The sequence below is a fragment of the Brachyhypopomus gauderio genome, chromosome 1, assembly GCF_052324685.1.
Source record: "Brachyhypopomus gauderio isolate BG-103 chromosome 1, BGAUD_0.2, whole genome shotgun sequence".
NCBI lineage: Eukaryota > Metazoa > Chordata > Actinopteri > Gymnotiformes > Hypopomidae > Brachyhypopomus > Brachyhypopomus gauderio.
The window spans coordinates 48,282,781-48,295,642 of record NC_135211.1 but is presented as its reverse complement, the minus strand read 5'-3'; the positions used below and the strand labels follow the sequence as shown (position 1 = coordinate 48,295,642).

The following is a 12,862-nucleotide window of genomic DNA, read 5'->3' as shown; positions in this document are numbered from 1 at the left end:
GTGGTCTGGGCCAACAGCCAAAAATGCTGTTTTGGCAACTCCATTCTTTCACTTTGGGGGACAGGGTAATACCAAGCTCTTTAGGGCAGGCTATAGACAGCGTTTTTTTCTTCTTTAGGTTAGTGGTGTCAGCACAGAGGCAGCCATGAACTTCAAAACACCGGAGGATCTTGGCCTTTGAAAACGCAGCGTAATTAGCCCTGAAAACCTCGTACTTTTCATCATAAGATTTCGCCTTTTATGAACTTGCACTGCTGGCGTGTCAGTAATGCTGATCTGGGGTCCCACAGGGGGGTGGGGGGCGCTGTTAGTAAATCGATACCAAAACAACACAAATTTTCAACTAATAACAGTCCCCTTTGGAGGAAGACAACATGTGTGCCCGTCATGCTCCCTGCTAATTACCTCATGCCTCACCTAAGGCACAGGGCTTTCAGAAAGACCCTCAAGTGTTGTATGGCTTATCCTGGTACACCTTTTGTAAAAGTTTTTTATCTTATCCAGTTTATATATATATATATATATATATTAGAGATTATTAATATATATATTAGAGAGAGAAATATAGAGAAATCCTTTGGCTGAAATGTAATCACCATTTGCTTCACCCTTTTGCTTACAATGGCGGGCCAGTTAAGGCTCTGTTAACAAACATGAGAGGACACTAGAACTGCTGTGGACAAAACCCTGTGGTCAGACACAATAATTCCCCCTCCCCCACCCAGAGGCTTTGCTATGGCCATTTAAACAAGATTTTAATGTCCACATTTTTAACAGGCTGTATTAACATATGCTTAAGAGGAAATATTTCAGGGTTGTAATGAATCACGGAATAAAGCCAAGACAAGATAATGCACAAGCTGTAATGGGCATTGAAGTGCCTCTAATTGTCTCTATTGCAATAGAATAAGTTCCTGTTGTCTTGTTTATTAAAAATACGATTATGATAATGTGCCATTTGCTATTTCTAAATGATGTGCTCATACTTTCCAGTGTTGGATTAACCATGTGTATGAAAATAATGAGAGATATGAGGAATTTGAGAAACGGTCCGAGAAATCAACCTTCACAGCTTCACTGCAGTTCACTATTCATTAATTCTTCATTGCTAAATAAAAATTAGATCTGCAAACTCAAAAAAGACTTGCGGATAGATGTGTGAACTTAAAAAAATTACCTTTATTTTGAAGAACCAATAAAATTATGTCAAATATTTACAAATAATTACTTCTTCGGTTCACATTACGGGTACATAAATCAATAATTCACAATGACACTCACTCATATTCACATACACCTAGCCTATATACCCTGGACTGAGTTCAGGGATTAGGAACAAATGTCAGACAATTAAAATTTTCACATAAAATAACCCTGATTATTTTAATAATTATAATTACCATAACATTAAAGATAACAAAATAATAAAACAAAAAAGCATAACATCAAAGTCACAATTATTTTGGATTTGAAAAATAAACAAACAGAAAATTCTTTTTTTTTTTTTAAGTACTGAAATCAAGTGGTATGACATCTTTGGCAAATTTTGTACCGCGGTAAATACATTCAAATATTAAGACGACACACAGCACGTAGGGAAAAAAAACACCAAGATTTTGTTCTTAACTACTAGAAAATTCAATAAAAAACATACATATTTTTAAAGAAGCAGTTCTTCCATTTCAAACCATTAGGCCTTTTTCATCCATGTTTCATGGTATGTCCGCACTGTTGGGAAGTTCATAGAGCATCTCCAGCTTTGGTAGATGCAGCGCATGTTTCCATATTGTTTGTTAATTTACTTTGAAGTTAACCGATTGGTGCGGGTCTGAATCGAACTTGCATTGGTCACAGCGTTTCCCAACATCTGAACTTTCTTAAAATCTTTTTTTCTTTATTTCATACTCTGTAAAAAACAGTTGATCAGTCCCTCCAGAAAGAATCTAACAGTTAATAATTACAGAAAGAGCTTCAGATTGTACACAGAAGGCCACAATAAGGTAATTCCCAAGTCTTCAGTCAAGTTCTGTCTGCTTATTTCATCAGGATTGTTAACCAGGACCTTAGCAGTCTGCTTCGAAATCAAGATACTGATTCACACAGGCCGGGCGTAGTGACAATGTGTAAAGGCAAATCGTTTTGTTTTGGAAAGCAAAGCCCTCTTTTTTTTTTTTTGAGTGGTAAGACACCATGGGGCTTGGGCCTCAAATTGGGGAAGGTCTCCATGACGATGGCTTAGCAAGATGAGTTATTGTGCCTGTTGGGTAATCAGCTCGAATATTTGTAATTTTTTGCAGGATTGCTTTAAAAAGGCATTTCAGTACCATACAAACTGAGAAAAACAAATACCAACATTCAAAAACTTAAAATATGATGCAGTGTCCCATTTTGATTCCCAAAATTATAGGCCAGTTAAATCTGTGTTAAAATCCAGTTTCATGTGTCTAGAAAATAACCACGACAGAACGACTGTAGACATAGAAGACATACTTAATTTGAAATATCAGCAGTCATTCAGAGCTGTTAAAGGACGTTCTTGCATGAAAATGCACTTTTTTCATTCTGCAAAACTCCTTCTATGAGCGCTTCACACAGAATAAGAGTTATGATTATAAGGGTGCCTGAGTCGGAGAGTATTGAAGACAATTCGTAAGCAGGATGCCTCGCCACTGACACCGTCCGATTGCGGGACACGTTTTAATCTGAGAATGTCGGAATTATGGGGCAATGGAGGGGATGTGATGAGTGGGAAGTGACTAATCCAGACTGGGACACATCCGGATTGGGAAAATCTGACGCGATTAGGAGAGAAGGGAGTGGGGGTGAGGTGGGGGTGACCGTGGGGGAGACCGTGGGGGAGACCGTGGGGGCGTGAACAACAGAAGCTGGGGGGTTGAGTAAAGGGGGGTGAGTGAATGGGGGGTTGAGTAAACGGGGACGTGTGGTCCTGATGGCACAGCAGGTTTTGACTGTCCCTGTGGGGAGGTGGGGTGGGGGGCGCGCTGGTGAACCCTCACAGAGGACAAAAGGACTTTGCGTCCACATGCGTCCAATGCAATTCTGAAGGGAGCGGGGAAGGACAGGAACCATACCAGCAACACATCCCTTTATGCTCCTGCTCAGCGCCCCAGCTGTCACTCAACATTCTGGGAGCCAATAGGAGCCTTCGGAATCTCTGGGTTCAACCAGTAGGGGTTCAGTCAGGGACACGGCACGGCATCCATTTACAGTGGGAGGAAGTGTAGGGTTAGAATTGTTAAACAGAAACACTTGTATTAAAGGCAATGTAATTTTTTTTTTCAGGCCATGGTCTTCATCGCTTTTATAGATATAAATACTCAGGGTCACTGCTGTCTCGTTTTAGGATCACATGTATTGGTTTGTGCGCACAGAAATTACAGTTTGACTATTTAAAAAGGACCATTTAATGATCCTTTGCAAAACAATGGAACATGAAAAACAAGAATACAGTGTATAAATGTCAAAATTTTTTAATTGTTGGAAATATATTTTGGAGAAAATTGAAAATTTCTAATCAGCAGGAAAATATCAATTGCCATATGTTATATGCATTTTATGTGTCAAGTATTACAAGTGCAAGCTCTCCATATGTGGTGTTCTCCATATATGGTGGAGAACGCTAGCTCTTGAGACAGGTTTTATGATATAGTGCAGGACTCCTGCTGTGATTAACTTGGCATCTCTTGTTTGTCTTATATTGGTGATTCATTAATTAGCCTGACTGATAAAAAAAATTGGTGATCGGTTGCTTCAGCCTAAAACACAGCCCTCTGGTCAGTGGCACTGGTTGATTGTTGATTAGTGGGGTCAAATTCTGACCTTGAGTCATGCAGACAGTTTTGTATTTTAGCGACACGCGGTCATACAGGATGACTCAGTAGAAAAGTAAAGGCACTGTCCTCAATTTTCAGCTGGTGTACTTCAGGTTCATAATGCCTCCGACTAAAAGGTTAAAAGGTCAAAGTTCACCAGTAGCACTATGGCGAACAGCATCAAGGGTTCTTTAGAGTTGCGTAACACGCAACTTACGGTCTACTAACGAAATATAATCCTAACACTACCTCACACTCCAGAACATCAACATAAAAAAGTGAAAACTATCGGCTTCTTCATATATATATATAATGTATATTTATAGATATATTCAAATTTTTTCGCATTTCACGTCAAGGTTTTGGTGTTTGTGACTCTACTAAATCTACAATGTTCTCCACTTGAAAGCTACTCAGAAATGCACAGTGTATCCAGAAAAAAGGAAAGAGCAAAAAAAGAAAGATATCTGAGAACCCACATCACAGACGACAGCTAAATAAAGGGCACGCTTGTTTTCCGTTCACTAGCATCTAAAGATCGACATGAATAGCTCAGTCAACAATGGAAAGCTGTTGCCGTGGCGATAATGACAGCTGTACAGTACAAGTAAGAGGGACACACACGGGGGACAGTCTAACATTAGCACAATGGCACGACGTACAGTCGAAGTGTGAGTTTGGTAAGGCCTTCACCTCGGTTTCATGCATTGTCTCGGCGCAGTTTGAATGAAAGTAATACTTTTTTTTTTACCAGAACGAAAGAATGAATAAAGAACAGCACTCGGAATGAGAGAGAGAGAGATGGAGAGAGGGTGGAGAAATATCTCAGAATGATTTGTCTTTGTGCTTACTGGAGCGTGTTGACACACATGGAAGAGATCTTTGGGGAAGCTAAGGAGACAATGACCAAATAATCTATGTGGAATTCTTTTTCAACCGAGAGGAAGAATGACATCACTTCCTGTCTGGGGTGGGGGGAACGCAGGCTAGATCGCATCTCTTCCACCTCTATGTAGATTCCAGAGAACGTGTAGTGTTTTCACAAACCCTCCCAATGTTCCAGCAACCTGAAGTAGCATGCCAACGCCCCCAAGCTGGGGAACGTGAAGACATCGCTACTGCCCTTCAGCCATGTGCCTTGTGTCCTCAATAATCCTTTACACACACATTAATATATATTACTCTGTCTCCATCATAAATAGCTTTAAATCTGACAAACGTGCAGACCACCAGTGCATTCTGTACAAATGCAATTAGCATCTATCTACAAGGAGAAGGAGAACTTCACCCAGCATTCCCACACTGTGGGCCGGGCAGCGAATGTCCGTTGTCATACAACATGGTAAAAAACAAAAGGAAACGAACGGATCTTACCCGCCCCGTACTGCTTATGGTAAGCAGACACATTTCAGTCTATTAGAAAAAGTTTATACAATGTTCACGAGTATCACAACATTGTGGCAACCAAACTACACGCCCCAAGTTAATCAAAAAATAAAAATAAAAAATTCTAGTTGGCGAGCTTAAAACATTTCCGTTTCAGGAGATTCTGGAACACAGCAAGAATGATTATGCTCATGTGTTCTGCTTAACAAACATGGCCACCGAGCTGTACCTCAGTATCAACGGCTTACAGGTTTACTTTTGTGATTAATGTTAGCTTACATTAATTGTATGTATAAATTCAAATCGGCAGCAGTCTAGCCTGGTTTAGTAACAGTACCAAAATATGTCATCATAAGCAGGGACCACAACTACTAACTGGCGCCAATGACAAAGTACACTGTAAAAAGTCATTTGTTGTCTTGGATTTAAAAAGTAGCTTAAGTGTCTAAGCAACCTTCAAAATCTGAGTTAATTAAACTTCAAGTGATAAGAATAACATATATATAACAATAATATATATTGTTCTGTTAACTTACAATTTGAAGTTTAATAAAGTCACAGTATGAAGGTTTTGTTTCTTCGGTTAAAACATTATCCCTTGTTTTACAGTGTAGGGGTCTTTCAAAGCAGATAACACCAGCTAACCTGAGTTACGGTCAATCACTGATTATAGCTCTACATCAAGCTTTTCGGTGGTAATGATGTTTTTTTGTACGTTTTAAGTAAATTATCTACACTATATGTTGCTGTGTTTAAACAGCTGACAGTGTACAAGTCAGAAGGGCCCAGGACTATGATGTCACAATCATATTCTACAAGGATTGATGATGTCACACTAATATGAGAGGTTTAAACCATGATGTCATTCTGAGCTGCCAGGGATCGATTGTCTGTTACCCAACACTCAAACATGCTCCTGTCTGATGATCTTTCATAAACAGAATAGATCTGGGATGAAGACAGGATTAGAAAGGTGTGATTAACATGTGTAATGAAATAAAGAAAAATGTTTAAGCAGACTCTAGACTCTAGGTGGCAGGCACGATGCAATAAATTCTTCATCACATGAAAGGCAGGAGCATTTATAAGCCACAGAAAAACAGTTACAGGTGAACTGAAATCTCTGTGCATGTCTGTGTGTGTGTAAACTGTATGTCGGTGTGTATGTATACCGCATGTCTGTGTGTGTGTGTGTGTGTGTGTAGCAGAAGTTCTAAATGAAAGGGCCTTTGAGCTTCATAGATTGCAGCAGGCAAGAAAGCACAGCGAGCTTCCTCCTCCTCTTCTTCGTCCCACGCGGGCTGTCAGTGGTGTAGGCTTTCCGCTCAACCTCACATGGTCAGTGGCGGTCGTAAGCAGAGGCCGTCGCCGTGGCGGCAGGCCCCGCCCCCCGCGCGGCTGCACTGTAGTAGTACGGAGACCCTAGAGAGATCCAGTTCGAAATGCTCATTAGCGCTGTTTGCATGTCACTGGAATTCATCCTTATGCCTCTATGAACCTGTCTACAGTGTTCGTCCATGCTTTTTTGCTATTGACAGAATCCTACAAGGGCAATCGGCCAATCAGGCGTCGCCTGGTTTCGTAGCACGAGTGCGCGCTGAGCACTCTCCTCCGAGAGTGTTGAGGCAGCGTTGGTAGAGGGGGTTGTTTTGATCTGTACTGGTTCCTGTCATCTCTAAGCTCTCAGCCCTGCTGCAACATAGACCTATGACACTGGAAACTGGCTACAACCACGCCTGGGAAAAAACAACACAGGAAAAATACACTTTAGAAATGTCTAAAAATGAGGACAGAGTGGAGAGGGACAAAGGAGGAATGTCACTCCTGCCTGTCAGGAACACTCTTTCCCCACTGTTCAGATTCCACTATGTGCAGGTCTTAGACTGTGCTGGTCTTAGACTGTGCTGGTCTTAGACTGTGCTGGTCTCAGATTGTGTTGGTATTATATTGTGAATTTCTTAGACTGTGTTGGTATTATATTGTTAATGTCTTAGACTGTGTTGGTCTTAGGTTGTGCATGATTTGGACTGTGTTGGTCTTAGATTGTGTTGGTCTTAGACTGTGCAGGTCTTAGACAGTGTTGGTATTTTATTGTGAATATCTTAGACTGTGTTGGTCTTAGACTGTGTTGGTATTATATTGTGCAGGTCTTAGACGTTGTTGGTCTTAGACTGAGTGCAGTCATGGCCTGGTGGTTAGGGAACTGGTCTTGTGACCGGAGGGTCATGGGTTCGATCCCCAGACCTGAGGCCATGACTGAGGTGCCCCTGAGCAAGACACCTAACCCTCAATTGCTCACAAATGAGATAAAAATGTAAGTCGCTCTGGATAAAGGCGTCTGCCAAATGCCATAAATGTAAATGTAGACTGTGCAGGTCTTAGACTGGTCGTGTTGGTCTTAGACTGTGTTGGTATTATATTGTGAATGTCTTAGACTGTGTTGGTCTTAGGTTGTGCATGTCTTGGTCTATGATGTTATTCTCAGTGGGAACTAAACTGACAGTGCTGTTGTCCACGGCGACAGCCTGCAGAAAACCCATTTCCAGCCTATCAGGCACAGATCCGTCTCAATCAGGGCTCGCTGGTGCCACAGAAACGCTTTCACACGCGTGGACTTAGCAGACGCCACAGAGAGAGAAAGACGAGACCGAGGGAGAAAACCAGGACAGAGGAAGGCAAACTGAAGAGGAGGAGGACTAGATGAATAGAAGAGAGATGTGAAGTCGTAGTGTTTGATTTAATTTCGTGTCTGTTTATCAGAAACAGGGTTTAAGGAGGTGGGTGACTTAGACACTGATCTTTGCCTTAGAACCTTTTATAAGCCCTGAAACACACACACACACACACGCACGCATGTGGACGTCTGTCAAGGCAGTGTCACGTCTCACACAGAGTGAGCAACAAGAAATCCCCAAGGAGTCCATCTCCCTGTAGGAGGGGATAGGTCAGTATACACACACACACGCACACATGCACACACACAACTCTGTCCCCTTCACCCTGGTTTTGAAGGACTGACAGTATCAGAGTGAAGCTAGAGACTCCTTTCATCACTCAGTCTCTGTTCTTAAAGCACCCCAAACTAATCCGCAAACCTGTGTGTGTGTGTGTGTGTGTGTGTGTGTCTTTAGTACCTGCGGTTTGTGGGGTCTGGCTGGGGAACAGGCCTGATGAAGCTGCTCTATCTGAGCCCAGAAGAGAACCGTACTCTTGTTGGAACACTGATGAGAAGTGCACACACACACACACACACACACACACACCAATGATCCTGTGTGCACAGACAATATGATGTCGTATTTGCCCCTTTAAAATAAATATTAAAGACACTTGTAGCCACACATGGTTGCACAGGTACATTTACATTGCCACATGGTCACATGGACATACAGACACACACTCCACATTAGCTTCCATGTCCTGTGACGTGACCTTGCATCAAGGAGAGTTTGGGCGTGAGGCGTGAGGTGTGAAGCGTGCGCTTACCAAGAAGGCTCGGGTTGGGGAACCTCCAGGACTCATTGTAGGTGGAGTACTGTGGGTGGGGGTACGGGCTGCCGGAGAACTCTCCACCTGGACACCAAGATCAGAAGATCACAAGAGTGTACAGGGACGACACACTCTCTCACATAGAGAGTACGCAGCCTGTTCACTCTCTCACACAGTTAAAGTATGGAGCCTGTTCACTCTCTCACACAGTTAGAGTATGGAGCCTGTTCACTCTCTCACACAGTTAAAATATGGAGCCTGTTCACTCTCTCACACAGTTAAAGTATGGAGCCTGTTCACTCTCTCACACAGTTAGAATACGGAGCCTGTTCACTCTCTCACACAGTTAGAGTATGGAGCCTGTTCACTCTCTCACACAGTTAAAGTATGGAGCCTGTTCACTCTCTCACACAGTTAAAGTATGGAGCCTGTTCACTCTCTCACACAGTTAGAATACGGAGCCTGTTCACTCTCTCACACAGTTAAAGTATGGAGCCTGTTCACTCTCTCACACAGTTAGAATACGGAGCCTGTTCACTCTCTCACACAGTTAGAGTATGGAGCCTGTTCACTCTCTCACACAGTTAGAGTATGGAGCCTGTTCACTCTCTCACACAGTTAAAGTATGGAGCCTGTTCACTCTCTCACACAGCTACAGTACGGAGTAGCGGACAATGAGCACGCGTGTGTGGCCAGTGTTTAAAACACCAGAAATATTGGCTTGGTGCAAGTGTCAATTTGCACTGGTTTTTCTCCTCTGTTGCTTCAGTACTTTTCCTTCTTTCTCTCTCTCTCTCTCTCTCTCTCTCTCTTTTCTCTTCCTATCTCTCTCTTGGGAACTCTCTCCCTTAGCTGACTGCCACAAGCTTACAGGGCCCGAGTTCCTCCACCCCCCCCCCCCCCCCCACACACACACACTCACACACACACACACACCATCTCTCCCTCCATCTCCCACTCTGTCAGTTCTGCCTGGCTGCATCGATGCCCCCCCTCCCCCTGTGTGTCAGACCCCTGCTGAAAGAGAGAGAGAGAGAGAGAGAGAGGGGAAAAGAGTGTGCGTCTAAGAGTCAAAGAGAGGAGGAGAAGAGAGGTACACAGAGGAATAAAAGCAGAGGGTGAGGAGAGAAAGGAGTGAACCAGGCAGCAGTGGAGAAATGGCCCCCATGATAATCAGGTTTTCCTCAAACTGCTATTGACCTCCATTTTAGCTGCTGGGAGCCGCAGTAATATCTCAGAGCTGCTCACAGCCACAACTCCCAACTAGGGAGGTTTGTGTTTCCCAACCATAACAGTCTCAAAACAGGGAAGTTAGTGATGCATTAATTGTGTCCAACGCTCACGAGCAAAGACTACAAATCTCAGATGAGCAGGATGCGAAGTGCTGAAATCAGGGTGACACTCTGAAGTAGTGGCAGGGGTGGGTCTGCTGCCGTGTGATGACATGGTTAAAGTAGAGAGGGTACACGGGGGGTACTGGGGTACTGGGGGGTAGTGTGGTGTTGGGGTACTGGGGGGTAGTGTGGTACTGGGGTACTGGGGGGTAGTGTGGTGTTGGGGTACTGGGGGGTAGTGTGGTGTTGGGGTACTGGGGGGTAGTGTGGTACTGGGGTACTGGGGGGTAGTGTGGTGTTGGGGTACTGGGGTACTGGGGGGTAGTGTGGTGTTGGGGTATTGGGGGGTAGTGTGGTACTGGGGTACTGGGGGGTAGTGTGGTGTTGGGGTACTGGGGGGTAGTGTGGTACTGGGGTACTGGGGGGTAGTGTGGTACTGGGGTACTGGGGGGTAGTGTGGTGTTGGGGTACTGGGGGGTAGTGTGGTACTGGGGTACTGGGGGGTAGTGTGGTGTTGGGGTACTGGGGGGTAGTGTGGTACTGGGGTACTGGGGGGTAGTGTGGTACTGGGGTACTGGGGGGTAGTGTGGTGTTGGGGTACTGGGGGGTAGTGTGGTACTGGGGTACTGGGGGGTAGTGTGGTGTTGGGGTACCGGGGCACTGGGGTACTGGGGATGCCCCACTGCCAGAAAACAGTGGCGACAGGAAGGGGGCAGGTCATGTGGGGTGGTCGCTATGGTTTCCACTTCCTCATCATCCCACTGACGTAGTGACAAGTGTCGATGTGCTCAAAGAGGGATACAGAGAGAGAGAAAGAGTGTGTGAGAGAGAGAGAGTTGGGAAAGAAGGGGGGGAGGGGCCCCAGTAAGCCGGTGTAGATGACAAGGTCATGAACGCTTGTCATTGGAGAGGGAATCACGGTGGATGGGGGCGGCGCCTCCCAGCAGACAAGGTTACGCCTCCCCTGCCATACACGGGGTGGGGCGGGCCTCCAGAGTCGCCGCGGCTACGGCTCACTGACAGGGAGCACGGTGTCCGCTGGCATCGGTGTCGGCCCCGTTACCGCTGGGCTTGTTTTGACGGGGGTGTGTTTGTGTGTCCGGGCGAGTCGGAACGTGCCGGTGGCTGCGGGGAGCCCTTTTGTCCGGGTCTCTTGCGGTTCCCGCGCCCCGGGGCCCCTGCAGACGGCCACTCCGCCCGCACGGTCGCACTGAATAACGGGGGAGGCAGCGGCGGTCAAGTGCACCACGCCAGTCACGGGCCGTCGGGATCACACCATCGCTACGAATCCAGTGGTCCGCTACTGCGTCAGAGCGATATCAGGGATCTCTACGGGTTTGTAAATCTGCATGAGTGTGTGTGTGTGTGTGTGTGTGTGTGTGTGTGTGTGTGTGTGTGTGTGTGTGAGGAGTCTGCAGTGGGTGGAACCCGCATGAAAAGCCGGAGGAGAACAGAACCCAGGGGGGCGTGCGGGAGAATGAATGAATGAATTAGTCAAGGGTCAACAGTGATTCTCATTAAAAACAAATTACTGATGTTGAGAGGGGACAGCTGTGAAACTGGAACCTAATGGGCCGCCATTCTGGCTCAGAACTCAGAGACGCCTACCAGCCGCACCCCAGCCACCCTGACACACCACCACCCTAACACCCCCACCACCCTAACACCACCTTGACACCCCCACCACCCTGACACCCCCACCACCCTAACACCACCTTGACACCCCCACCACCCTGACACCCCCACCTCCCTGAAACCACCCTGACACTCCCACCACCCTGACACCCCCACCTCCCTGAAACCACCCCTTACTCCCCCACCACCCTAACACTGCCCTGACACCCCCACCACCCTAACACCCACACCACCCTAACACCACTCTGACACCGCCCTGACACCCACACCACCCTAACACCCCCACCACCCTGACACCACGCTGACACCCCCACCACCCTAACACCCCCACCATACTGACACCCCCACCACCCTGACACCCCCACCACCCTAACACCCCCACCATACTGACACCCCCACCACCCTGACACCCACACCACCCTGACACCACCCTGACACCCACACCACCCTGACACCACGCTGACACTTCGTTTCACCACCAGCCTGCTTCCTCACCCCATTTCCTGCTGGCCCATAACCCCCTGGGAGCAGAGAGTCAACCCAGCAGACGGGGCGACAGGAAGTGGCAAAGACATGGTCACTTCCCACAGGGACAAGCAGAGAAATAAAGGACTGGAAAAGAGAGAAAGATAGAAAGAGAGAGAGAAAGAGAGAGAGAGAGAAAGAGTACCAATCACCAGTGGAGTATATAAGGGACAGGACACACTGTCTTTATTCTCTGCAACATAAACCCCAATTTTGTGTTGAGTTCAGTCTGAACTGGTTTTAGATCTTATACCTGAATCTATGGGATTTGGTAAGAGAGGAGGGCTAATGGAGGCGGGGCAGTGGGCGGGGCGATGGGCAGGGAGGTGGGTGGTCCGTGGTGCTAATAAGTGGCACAGAGGCGGGGCTTGCACGTGTATTATTGGAACTCACCGGGTACCATTCCTGTCAGGGACGGGGCGGAGTAGCTACCCTGTCCTGCCGGGGGCACATGAGGGGGGTAACCAGGAAGCGTGGTGCTGGCCAGGTCACGACCTGGAAGAAAAAACAAAAACATTTCCTGTCATTTCAAAAACATATTAAACATATTAAAGGCTTGAACACTGGGAAAGCAACTACAGAAGCAGACAGTAAACTGTTTCACATGGAGGGACACAGGATAGTGTGGTGAGTTATCTGCTGCGTGCCCAGTATGACATT

General features: G+C 46.1%; 1 protein-coding gene across 1 annotated transcript in view; it reads right to left on the bottom strand.

Annotated features, from left to right (window-relative positions):
• Positions 1-2,134: 2,134 nt before the first annotated feature.
• pax5 (paired box 5) overlaps positions 2,135-12,862 on the bottom strand; it is a 55,697-nt gene continuing 44,969 nt past the window's right edge. Inside the window, 4 exon segments of the mRNA XM_077017585.1 lie at positions 2,135-6,641; positions 8,354-8,440; positions 8,706-8,792; positions 12,596-12,697. Coding sequence (XP_076873700.1) covers positions 6,559-6,641; positions 8,354-8,440; positions 8,706-8,792; positions 12,596-12,697 — 359 coding nt within the window. The 3' untranslated portion in view covers positions 2,135-6,558.